Consider the following 12,633-nt stretch of genomic DNA (forward strand, 5'->3'; position numbering starts at 1 on the left):
AGATTTGATACCCTATTTTTTCGTCTTTTTTCGCTCTTTTTGAAAAAAGATTTTTTACTTATTTTGTCATAACTTTTGGTCTAGTGAAGCAATTTTAAAGTTTGATACATAGTTTGATAGATTCTCCCCAAAAATAGTTCCCTTATTACGGTATCCAGAAAATTAACTTTAAATTCTGAAAATTTCTACAAATTTGTTTTATCCAAGATTGTATAAAAGTGATAAGAATATGGTTTTGGCTGATAAAGAATGACAGGTGTGGATGTGAAAAGGTTTCTTCAGAAATGGGATGATTCATCAAAGCAAAGTCGAGTTGAAATTTTGCAAGATTTCAATAAAAAACATTGCAACAAAACAGCTCCTGAATTAGACCAAGTGCTTGGAAATTGTGCTAGTTTGTTTTTTACACGCATCACTGCTTGGCTCAGATTATCGTATCCTTTCAATTTATTACTTGTGATAAACAATCTTTAGCTTTTGTTAATATTATACACAGGAAACATTTTAGCAACTACCATTATATGAAATTTTGATGAACCAAATAGATAGATTTTTTTTAGTAGATTAAGTGATGGTTTCTGGGGTAAAGTAAATGAACAATCAAAAGCATAATTGTAATTTTGAAAACCCCAACTGTACATTTTATTGTTTTGTATTTTTTCTTTGACCATAATACACATTTGGATATATTTTGCAGTTACATGAATGGATCATATTTAGATGTTCAACTGAAAACATTGAATGTGTTTTTGAGTGCATCTAGTGGGTAAGATTTTTCATGGTTCCGCCCCCCCCCACTTATTTTACACCCCGTAAATCTAAAATCGGCCTAAAAGTGGGTGGGAGCTGTCTCAATTTTTAAACTCAGCGGGGCCTAAAAAAGTGGGGGGACCTGAAGGGCTGCACTAAAGTCCTGGGGGCTAATTACAATAATTAAGAAATTGTAAAAATTCCTGGGATGATCTAATAAAAGCAGATGCAAAAGAAAAAAGATTTCAACTGGGACCTGAACCTTACTGAAAAGTGGGGGGACCTAAACCTTAGGGGGACCTAAATTTGTTGGGGGGACCTAGAACCCCATTCGGAGATTTTTCATTTGCATCTTGCATTTTGACATGAGATTCATAACAATTTTCCTGTGAATTTATTGAGTCATCGTGAGATTTTTTTTTACAATTTTAAAGTAAACGGTTTCATACTGAGTCATCATGAGATCTGTATAAAACAGTGCAAACCTGCACATGGACTAGCTATTATAAAATTATTCTTTTTTTTTGCAATTTAAGGCAGAAGTTCTTATCTGAATTCATCGAAGTTGGTGGGATACTTACACTGCTTGAAATCATTGGACTTCCAAAAATTAGTGAAGTAATTTGTCAGTCAAGGATTATTAATTTGTAAGAAACAATAAAAGAGAACTAGAAACAAGAGATGGAAGAAAGGGCAAAGAACTTAATAAAGATGGTGGTTAAACCTCAAAAGAACCCTCCTCTCGCCAGTCCGAATTTCCTCTTCTTACTTGTTTAGATTAGTTCATAGCTAACCACCTGTCTAGTCCAGATATCCAAGTTTAGCTTTATTATATAATAAGTAGTGACTAAAATTCTGATTCCAATCTCTGAGTTGCATGGTGCTTCCATACCAGTCTTCAGTGAAAAAAGGTTGGTATGGAAGTCTTTTTATGATACTACTTGTTTAAATTATCAAGCATTTATGGAGAGATACTGAAATGATTTAATGTCAAACAGATAGATCTTTCATGTTCCATTAAATAAATAGTGAACTTAGACAAAAAAGGAAGAGAATTAAATATTACTTTTCATTTTTAGGTGCACAAGGAGCTTACCTTAAAACTTTTGAATAATATCGCGTCAACTGGTAGGAAGTACAAAGAGCTTGTCTGTGAATGTTATGGTATGTATTGCGAATAACAAGGGTTGTTTTGCAAGTGATTATTTCAATGATCTTTACAGGTGAAACTTCTTTAGCGCATTGTAGAACTTTGAGTGGAGAGCTTCCAAGGGTATGTACTTACTACCGGGTGCGCCACAAAAAAGTTTCTCTCTTTGAAACTGATTTTCTCGAAATCGAAAGATTCTAAAAGAATTATTCCTATTCCATTGGAATAAAGGAAGATAAACTTAAATTTTGATGGGTCATTTAATAAATTCGGTTCATTAGATCAAAAGTTGTGCTCAATTGAATAATAAAAGTTACTTTCAGAAAGTGCCCGAAAACGTTAAAAATCGACCTATCAAAATTTTATTTTAAAACTAGCAATCGCAATAGGCTTTACATGATTAAGAACATTTTTCAATAATTAAACACATAAATTTTGAAACTGATGGGTCAAAAGGGTTTAGAATCTTCATCAAAATCATTTTAATTTACTTTTACCGATATTTTCTTCAGATTTTTGGTTGTATGTAGACTGGATAAAGTCTATGTAAGGCTTGATGTACCTCGAAACCCATATTTGATGTATTTTTCTGAATTTTACAAGATTTTTGGGCTTTTTTCGACAAATTTTCTTCCTTTTAATGTAATTCAACCTTCCTTTATATAACAACAGGTCATGTAGACAACTAATTATCATTTTTGATAATAAAATACTGATGCATCATGTAATTATGCTTCTGTTTGATTTGATAGGTCGATTTTTAACGTTTTTGAGCACTTTCAGAAAGTAACTTTTTTATTCGATTGAGCATAACTTACGATCTAATGAACCAAATTCAATAAATGACCCATCAAAATTTAAGTTTATTTTTCTTCTTTCCAATGGAATAGGAATGGTTCTTTAAAATTTTTTAGATTTAGAGAAAATCAGTTTTAAAGAGTGAAACTTTTTTGTGGCGCACCCGGTACACTACTAGGTCAAAAAACATTGATTCAATGCTTTTCATTGACTGTCAGCAAGTTTTATTGACTGTCAAAATCAAATTATTGACAAAAAGTACTTAAAGCTGACTGTCAATCAATTTTCTTGAAAACTAAAAGAATATATATATTGACTGTCAATATTGGCAGTCAATTTTTTGTATTGACCGTTCATATACTTACATTGACAGCTGGCAACAAAATAATTGACAGTCAATAAAAATCAATGACTATAAGAAAGGAAATATTGATGTTCAATGTAAACAATTTTTTGTCAATAATTTACAATTGACAGTCAATAAAACTTGATGACAGTCGATGAAATACATTGAACATGGGCCTAATCAATGTTTTTTGACCTAGTACTTACTTGTACTTGCATCTCATGTGAAGCATACATAGTTGTTTCTCCATTTTCCACATGGCTGTTGTGTTGTGAGATCTATCTATGCCACAATGTTAGGTCTACCAACTCGTCTATCTTCTTGGGGGGATACAGCTCAGTAGCTTTCCAGTAGGTTCTTCGTGTCTTTCAAGGGTATGATTATGAAATTCCTGAGTACCAGTATTTTTATATGAAATACCGGCATACCAACCAAAAATTTCTCAAATTAGCAGATTCTTAGAACCTCAAACTTACATACAATGTGTACCGGGCTCATTTAAATATCTTCAAGTCAAGCAAATCAAGGTGCTCTAGTTATTTTAGAAGCCATAGGACATGATTAGGGTTTGAATATTAAAATTATAAATCACATTGTACTTTAAGTATTTTGAAAAAAAGTTCTTTTTTAAAACTTCAAAATTTGATTGTCAGGAGTACGAGCAGTTTGCGAATGTCTTGGGAAATCTCAGACTCTTGGATGTCAAGAAGCATGTCGACTCATAATAATCAACCTTTCCAATGTAAGTATCTAAAAAACATATATATCAAAATTCACGAAACAGCTTATCCACAAAACTATGAACAATACACGCTTGTTTTTTATACGAACCAGTAAATTCTACATCAGGCTTGGCTGTGCTTAACCTTTTGAAATTTTCAGTGCTTTCTTAGTAATTTCTGAAATCTGAGGCTCATATTGTTCTTAATTTGTTCCTGGATTTTGGCCAATTTTCAGCTTTGTGTTCTTATGAAATTATTCTTATAAAAAAGTGTGTATTTAAAAAAAAGGATTCTTTTCATTGTTTTTATAACTTACCAAGATTAGATATATGTTACAATTAGATTTGGAATTCAAACTTTCTCTTTTTCTTGACAGGGAAATCCCAGATACCTGCAGCAACTTTACAAAGCTATGATCATTCTTTTGAAATCTGCTTCTCCTGAGGCACAAAGGATTGCTGCACAAGCCCTCCAAAAGATTCAGGTGAGATATTTTACTATTCATGGTCTCAGACAAAATTTCTTCTCCTAAAAGTCTTCAGATTACCAACAAAAAATGTTCTTCGTTTTTTCAGCCATCATTAGATACAGCAAGTCTTAACATAGTGGATCCTACCTTAATGTTATTGAGTTCATTGCATATAGAGGTTCAATATGAAGGTTGTGTACTGGTCAGAATGTTGATTCAATACCAGAGTATTCGTCAAGACATACTGGTGGGATTAGTTGCTTTGTTAAAGCCATCACAAATGGAGCTGCTTGAACAATCAGATGTCGTGTCAGGTTAGCAAGTTTTTAATCTTTTTTTTTAATGAATAGGCCATTTCACAGTCGCAAAGCGTAATGTGTAATCAGGACCACTGCGCACCAATAACGACTTACTATTGGTCCAATGTTTTAAAAATTTTTGAAGATTTTTGCATCTAACCAACGGAAAACGGTTATCATGGCGCAATCAGTCCTGATTACCCATGATCCATTTCACTTTGAAATGGCCTATTGTCTGTAAACGAAGTAAAAAAGAACGCCATGTTGGCCATAATTATTTTATATTTAATTGCCATTCATATTTTCTCGCTAGTTCCAGACCCTTTTTGTAGATATCGTGTGAGCACGTCTTTAGCTCATTCCCGTCTTTCTTGGACTAGGGACATGTTCAGACGTGTTTAAAACTTATATAAATTCTTGTGTCTTATTTATTTGTCCTGATTCCATCTATGTCTGACAAAGATTAAATTGTCACTTTAAAAAGCTTGATACTGTATTAACTATGGTTCTATGGACATGTTAAAAATTCTGTTTGCTTTCGGAGAGTCTCTGAAAGCTCAAAGTCACCATATCAAATTTCCACCATGCTAGTACAATTATTCGGTTTGTTTTATAAATTTTGATTTTTTTTAGCTCAAGTTCCTGTTTTTATACAACAGGCAGTTACAGCAAAACTAATCGGGTATGCTTTTTTTCGTTAATGGCTCCTTCCAGATTGTTCTTTCATTTTCTGTCAATAGATCTTCTGGGATTGTTTCGGGGGTATTACTACAATAGAAATGTTTTAGGAATTCCTCGACGGAATTCTATTGTAATACCCCCGAAACAATCCCACAAAGCATCGCTGTTTTAGAAAAATCAAAAACTCCAATGAGGTCTATTTTTCATTATTTTATGTCGCCTTAATGAAAGGCTAAAGTTTCTTTGAAATGCAATTCATTTGTTAACAATACTATAAATTTTGGCTATTCCATAATGTAAGCTTCTAATTTTAGACTGATAACCCCCTAACTTCCCCCAATTTCTATTTACAGACTAAAAGATTAAAAAGACCTGGCAGTAGATTCTTTGTCCAAGTCATCTTATATTGTTTTTTTCTTCTATTTCTAGAGTTTTGTCAAAAGAAGATTTTGATATTGCAAGAAACTTTTTAGAGGTTTGAGATATCGCTCCTTTGGTGATTTTGATCATGACTTTAAATTATATCAACTAAATTAAGAAAAACAATTTTCTCTAGAAGTTACAAGTACACTTTTTTTTTACAAGAACAAACTTTAAAGAACATAAGGTTTCGATGACCAAATTGCTAAGAACAAGTTAAGAACATTTTAAGGCTTTGTAGACCCTAGAACACTCAATCTCTTAGGAAAATGGACAAAAACACTCAAGAAATGGTGAAAATAAGAACATGTTATAAGAACATTTTTAGGCTTAAAACTCAAAAAGTTAAGAACTTCCGAAGGCTTTTTGGATGTTCTTATAAAAACAACGTGTATTTGTATTCATGGAGAGTCTTTTAAATCAGGTCAGTTTTTTGCAAGAGTTTCTTTCTGCATCATTTTTAATAGTGAGTTTATTTGTGATGTGTTTCCGCGACCGTGACGGTTAGATACTTCCCGACTGAAGACGAGATGGAGTTTTTACAAGCTCTCTTGTTTTATTTGGTTGGTCGTTCACCAGTAAAAAAAACAATTTTGTTACTTTATTATTACACATTATTTTTATAACTTCTAATGACCAAAAAGTAACTTATAAAAACTCCATCTCAACTGATGCGATAGTGAATCAGCACTTTTGCAGTTCAGAAGTGCGGGATTTTCAAACTGTTTCAGTCACTCATAATAAGAAAACTTTAATGAAATATTATATTATTAGTACACTAACTTGCAGTCTCCCACTTTTACTTTTAGCTTGATTGCATCACAAGTTTACTTTTTGCAATGTCCAACGAGAAATATGCGGACAGTCAGAAGCAAGCTGGTATTACGCTACAAGTAAAGAGTTAATTTGTTGTTAACACACTCAGGCTTACGGCCGGTCTCCACTTGCGCGCGCTACGATCGCACTTTTTTGGCTTCAATCATTTTTGTTTTGAAAAAAGATTACGTCCTAAAAATGTAGTGCGCGCTCGAAAAAAAAGTTGAACACATTTCAACTTTTTTCAACCGTTACCGTCAGATCGCGCCAATGGAATTACTTCATTTTTCTCTTGACCAATAGCGTTGTAGCTTTGTTCGAAAAAGTGCGATCATAGCACGCGCAAGTAGAGACCGGCCTTTACCCTTTCAATAGAAAAGTCGCGAGATATACGTTCTGAAACTGCCGTTCTTTTTCACGTCATTCTGAAGTAGACTGTCGTGCGTATGAAAAAAGTACGTTGATATGTATAAAAGATTTTCAGTTCATTACATTATACTCACTATGTGAAAAATGACACCATAAATTGTATAATTCTGTAATGTTACAATAGTACTACTTTCCACAGTACATGCGATGAGCCTTATGTCTGAATTTCTCAGGTGTGGCAACTGACAATCATTGTTGTATCACAGCGAGACACACGTTCACTTCAGAATGACGTGAAAAATAACGGCAGTTTCAGATTGCAACTTAGCTGGAAATTCCCAAAAGGATTTATCAGTGAGGGTATAGTTTCGAACATGTATGTTCAAGATTTTCAATGTTTGTGTCAATAAAAGGGTATAGCTTTCTGTTGAAACTTTTGTCATTTTTAATTCTTTGAACTACCACGACCCCATGGATATCTGAGTTTTGGGGGAATTACTCCCTGGATATTCACAAAAAATAACTTTATTTTTTGAGTAACACACCCTAAGCGTCCGTTTCTAATTATCCCCCAATAATTTTCTTATTTGAAAAAGCCCATAATTCTTTCAATGTATACATTAGATAGTAAGTAACATATTTCGTTATTTTTTTCAAAACTTCATCAAGTAGTAAATTCTTCACGAAACAAATAATACATAAATGCATGTATGGTCAGAAACTGTTTTGTAGAATATGCATTAAACTTATAATGTGAAATAATTATGTTAAAAAAATAACTATGTTATGTACTGTAGAATAGAGCTTTTCATAAATTACGTCACGAACATCACTTACCTCGTATTCAAACAATTTCCATGGTGATCACATCCCATTAAATGATATTTTTATGAATAGAAAGTAGTTGTAATAAAATCTGCTGTGAGTTAATCACCATATCAATAATTTCAAAACGAGACAAGTAATGTTCGCGACGTAAATAAAAAGGTCTATTGTTTCTGTTTTTCATAGTCATAACACAATAGTTTGATTTTGTCTTTCAGTATTTTATTCATACCTTCCAAGAAGTGGAACTGGGTGTCAGAGAAGCCATTGGACAATCCTTCTTCTTTGAATATATGGTGAGTGATTCAACCCAGCATTAAGCATAATCTTATAACGCTCACGTTTCTTTTATCTTTCCTTTTCATAAAACAATGAACCTTCTGAATATTTGCCCACAAATATATTGTCAGGTTAATTAACAGTATTCCAACAATGGGCTCTTCCAGAAAAAATTTGAATATGGGGGGTGGAGGATATAACATTTTTTGGAAATTTCCCCCGGATATTGTGAACTTTTGACCCCCCAGACAACGTATCTCACCCCCGGACAAGGATTAGTTTACCCCCCGGACATTCAAAATCACCCCTATTCAGAGCAAGTTTGTCCTTAATAAAACAAGGCAAATTTTGCAGATTTTTCTCTACCTCCCGGATAAAATATCCAATATATCTTCCACCCCCCCATGTACAAAAAATTGCTGGAAGAGCACGATATAGGAAAATCGTTTTCAAACAGGAAAACTTGGCCCTATCTTTATAAGCAAAGTAGAAAATTACAAGCACTGGCCATTTGTTCTGAAAAAACGTCGGTTCATTGTTTTATTTGACAATAGAATTTCTTATTTTACCTTTCAGAATGATCCATCAGATTTTTATCTGAAAATGACATCTGTGCAAATTGATATTCTCAAGGGAAGCAAAGTGAAAATACATCAGAGTTCTTAATTTTTTCATTTAGTGTGCTCCTAGTTGTTCGACAGTAGTTCAGTTGCACTGTCGAACAATAAGGTTTTCTTACACAATTTGGTGTGTTTATTAATATATATTTTATCATGTAAATAGTTAATCTGTAAATTAAAAATTTTAATTTATTTTTAAATCTGGTGAATCTATTTTTTTAAATAGTAAGGTTGTAAACGGAGTGTCCATGATATTTTGTGTTGTTGTTATTGATAACAATTTTTTGTTTTGAAGTGTAGAAAATTTTAAAATTCTCTTGATAGGATGAAGTCATAGGGGGTCTGCCTTTTCAAAATTTAATATCAAGAGGGTGTATAAACCTCCTCCACTTTAGGGGTATAAAATCGCCAGAATCACCCAGCGGCATGAAGGCCCAGCGACAGTCGAATGTTTTCGCAATTTTACAAGGGGCCGTTTCTTCCTGAATGAACCCTGAAGCGCTGCTTCTTCCAAAAAAGACATAAAATTCTGATGCTGGGCCAATTAGCCTTATGTGTCCACGAAACAAAACTTAAAATTGTCATTTAAGTTCACATCCCTTTTATACAACTTATAGTTTTCACAATCGGTGAATTAAATTTTCTATGGGGGTAAAATTTATAAAATGGGGTTAAAAATTTATATTTCTTTTACCCTGTCCTCAACTAAGACTGATTTTCGGCGTTCAAAATACTCTCGACCGGTCAGCATTTTTAATGTTTCTTATTCCTTTTCTATCGTTTTAGAAGAAAAATAAAGAAAAATAAATTGAAAATAATGACTAAAAGTAGTTTAAAAAAGGCTGGAGAAAATGGAGTAAACTTGACTTACGACAAAATGACAATCGAATGAAGATTATTCTCGATTATACAAACATACATTGTGGTTTATGAAGAAGAATTTGATAAATTAATCGAGGCAAAAATGGGAATGGAAAAGTATGATAGAGAAACGAAGAAACTTGTTGGGCGTGGCGCTTTTGGGTAAGAATCGAAGGATTTTAAATCATTTTATTCTTTTTTAATGAATTCCCCTTCGCAGGCATTGCTGCCATTCCGAAAAGATCTACAATAAGGTTGCTTAGAAAAATTCATTATGTTAAGTCCGGACTTCCAAAGTTCTCTTCTATCCCGTTTGGTTGCTGGAATCTTTGCGGTCTTTCTTTCCATGCTTCGTCCAGGTTAACCTTGAATTAGAACACCGTTTTAGATTTATCGACGTCAGCTGGTAGATTATTCCAAGTTCGATAATAAAATGAATTGAACTGCGCTCCTCTCACACCATCTTTTGGGATTCGCTTAACGAGTTAAAGGTCGTGTTCTAAAGATTTTAAATCATTTTATTTTTGTTTTGATTTTGTTACTAAAGAAATATGCCTCAAAACTACATCCTCTTTAGCAATATTTTGACAAGTGGTTTTAGCATGAAGGTAGAGTATTCAACTACAATGCGCAAGGTTGTGGGTTCGATCCCCAGCCGGGTCATACCAAAGATTTCCAGAATCACCTAAACGAGACGGATCAAGGGTAAGTGGAAAAATCCAGGGAAAGGAGTGGCGCCCTCTCCTACCTTCGGGTAGACAGTTAAAGAAAAGGGAGCCTTCGGGTACTTTCGTTGTCTGTACACAGACCCGATATCTACGGCTAATTTCAAAATTCATTGCCGTAGAGGGTCTGTTATCATTGTCTTTTCTCAGTTGAGCTTTTTCTCATTTGAGCTTTTTCAAACCGACCGCTGCGATGGAGTGTTGGTAAAAGAGGTGAGGCGGTGAGAGAAGTGTTGCTATTTATAAATCATACTTCATCGCAGAGGTCTCCGTACGGGAATTTTTTTATCAGACAGACAATGCGCACAGAGTGTACTAGATAGATAGATATAGATATGAGCCCCCGAATGCATTCGGGATGGGTCCTACCCACGAAAGAGTAAGAATCACGGCGCTGACAGACACTGCAACTTGACAGACGCGAGCTGCCAATCCATGGCGTCTACCATGACGCTCGAACGACACTGGGAAAGCGATGCTCACGCGAGGCTGAACCTTGTGAGTGCCACGGCACGTCACAATGTCTGTCTAATCTACACACACTCTTGTATCAGAGTAATGGTACCCAATTCCCCTCACATGGCATGGGTTGACCCGGGCGACACTTGCTAAGTGAATCGTAGAGACACGGTGGATATCGATCTCGGGCCTTCCAGGCGAGAGTCAAGGATTATAACCACCATACCACTACGCCTAGTAGTGCACAGAGTGTACAACAAAGCGATAAACGTGAGATACACTCTGGTACAGAGTAGTACTTTTGGGAAGGCTACTTTCTGATAAGCAGGTTTTTCGAGTTGACCTCATTATTGACCTCACCAGAATGGATACTATCGATGTCTTGATGTCAAAAATATAGTACAACTCTCACATCGCAAATTGTCTACACTGTGGAACAATTTCGGCTATCGGTGGTTTCGGCTAACCAGTACACTTTTATATAAGAACAATTTTATAAGAACAACGAGGCTCAAAATCTGGATATCTAAGCTCAAAAATTTAGAAAAAACAAAATTTACCTTATCATACTTAGTTATTCAAGAAGGCAGTGTCTTCGAATTAATGGTATACCAAAAGCGCCAGAGAGGAATCTAGTAAGCAATGTGTTGATAAGGTAATCGAGGTATGTAAAGAATCTTTGAAAATTGAAATCAAGAAAGAAGATATTGACAGGGCTCATAGAGTTGGCAAAGAACGAAAAACTATGATTGTGAAATTTTTTTCTTTTGGTAAACGCAGTAATATCTATAGAGCAAGAAAAAATGGTGGTGATAAAGTGAAGGTGTACTTAGATTTGACAACTAAAAGGTTAAATCTTCTTGACAAGGCTCGTGAAAAAATCACGCCAGATTGTTATGTTGAATTTGTTTTCTCAGATATAAACTGCAACACTGTGGCTAAAATGAAAGATGGTGGGTTCCGATTCTTTGACAGCGAAGAAAAGTTTGATAAGATGATTGAGTAAATACGCCTTTACGCCTTATGCTTTTTTTTTTCTTCTTTCACTTAAATAAACACACTCTTTAACCTTTGAAATCTCGTTTTCCAACAAAAATCAGTTTTTTTTTCTTTTTAGCAAACTTAACTTGATATAATTAATCGCCTTTTTTTTCCCTGTTCTTAACAACTTGTAACAACGTTTCGAGTCCTTTGTTTGATACATTTTTCGTGTTTTTTTGCAAATCATCTTTTCTGAGATGATTTGCTTTTCAATTGTTTTTGTCATCTTTTTATGTTTGAATATAATTAGTGTATTGAGCTTTTATCTCAATAATGGTTCTTTACGCATTATACACTTCTTTTCTTGTTTTACAACTTTTTTCGGAATTATCTTTTTGTTTTTTTGTTTTTACTTTTTCGGCTTAGAGAGCATCGAGAGCAAATTTCCTATGTCATGTTGTTTGATGGTTGTTGAAAATAAGAGTTTGTCATGGGGGTAAGTCTTAGTCAATACACGTTTTTTTTTTTATAAGGAACATGTTTATAAGGAACTCGAGGCTGAAAATAGTTAAAAAAATAAGGAATTGTTAAGGAACTGCTCAGGCTGAGAATAAGTGGATTTGAAAATAATGTACCTTATTGGGACTAATTTGACCAAATTTTGATCTTTCAAGGGGCAAAAAGTTCAAAATTTCCTACGTAGTAAGGAACTCGATAAGGAACTTTGAGACTGAAATTTTCTGTAAAAATAAGGAACTCCAGGCTCAGAGCAAAGTTAAGGTTCCTTATAAAAAAAAAACGTGTACAGAGCATGCATCGGATTTTTCAATATTTTATGTTTGAAATATCGTGAGCCTAACCACTCCTTTAGTTTTTCCATCCTACAAAATTTTCTTTTTACACTTATGCTTCTATGCCTTCTTTTGTCCGGAGATATTGAGGTTAATCCTGGGCCGGAGAGGGAAACCACGCTTAGTGTTTGTCATTGGAATCTGAATAGCGTTTGGGTTGAAGATTCTATGGGAGATTTTATTAAGATTAAACAACTTTCTGCATTTCTAAA

The 12,633-nt window shown here is 34.1% G+C and overlaps 2 protein-coding genes across 2 annotated transcripts in view; both read left to right on the forward strand.

Annotated features, from left to right (window-relative positions):
* The first annotated feature begins 204 nt into the window (after positions 1-204).
* LOC136801629 (armadillo-like helical domain containing protein 1) lies at positions 205-8,782 on the forward strand. Its single transcript, XM_067058268.1, has 12 exons — positions 205-434; positions 698-766; positions 1,287-1,368; positions 1,830-1,914; positions 3,698-3,786; positions 4,143-4,250; positions 4,342-4,549; positions 5,168-5,216; positions 5,645-5,690; positions 6,445-6,528; positions 7,864-7,941; positions 8,501-8,782. Exons 1-12 carry the CDS (start codon positions 250-252, stop codon positions 8,588-8,590), a joined length of 1,173 nt encoding a protein of 390 aa, XP_066914369.1. The 5' UTR covers positions 205-249; the 3' UTR covers positions 8,591-8,782.
* A 643-nt stretch (positions 8,783-9,425) lies between these two features.
* Positions 9,426-12,633, forward strand: part of LOC136801631 (serine/threonine-protein kinase Nek8-like) — a 34,803-nt gene continuing 31,595 nt past the window's right edge. The window contains exon 1 of the mRNA XM_067058271.1: positions 9,426-9,567. Within this exon, the coding sequence (XP_066914372.1) occupies positions 9,509-9,567 (59 nt within the window). The 5' untranslated portion in view covers positions 9,426-9,508. The remainder of the gene's footprint in view (positions 9,568-12,633) is intronic.

This window comes from Clytia hemisphaerica, unplaced genomic scaffold (genome assembly GCF_902728285.1).
Source record: "Clytia hemisphaerica strain Z4C2 unplaced genomic scaffold, Clytia hemisphaerica genome assembly, whole genome shotgun sequence".
NCBI lineage: Eukaryota > Metazoa > Cnidaria > Hydrozoa > Leptothecata > Clytiidae > Clytia > Clytia hemisphaerica.

Coding starts and splice junctions, on each gene's coding strand:
- LOC136801629 (XM_067058268.1), top strand. CDS start 250: ATGACAGGTGTGGATGTGAAAAGGTTTCTTCAGAAATGGGATGATTCA. Junction 767..1,286: donor TTTTTGAGTGCATCTAGTGG/GTAAGATTTTTC, acceptor TTGCAATTTAAG/GCAGAAGTTCTTATCTGAAT. Junction 5,217..5,644: donor GTTACAGCAAAACTAATCGG/GTATGCTTTTTT, acceptor TTCTATTTCTAG/AGTTTTGTCAAAAGAAGATT.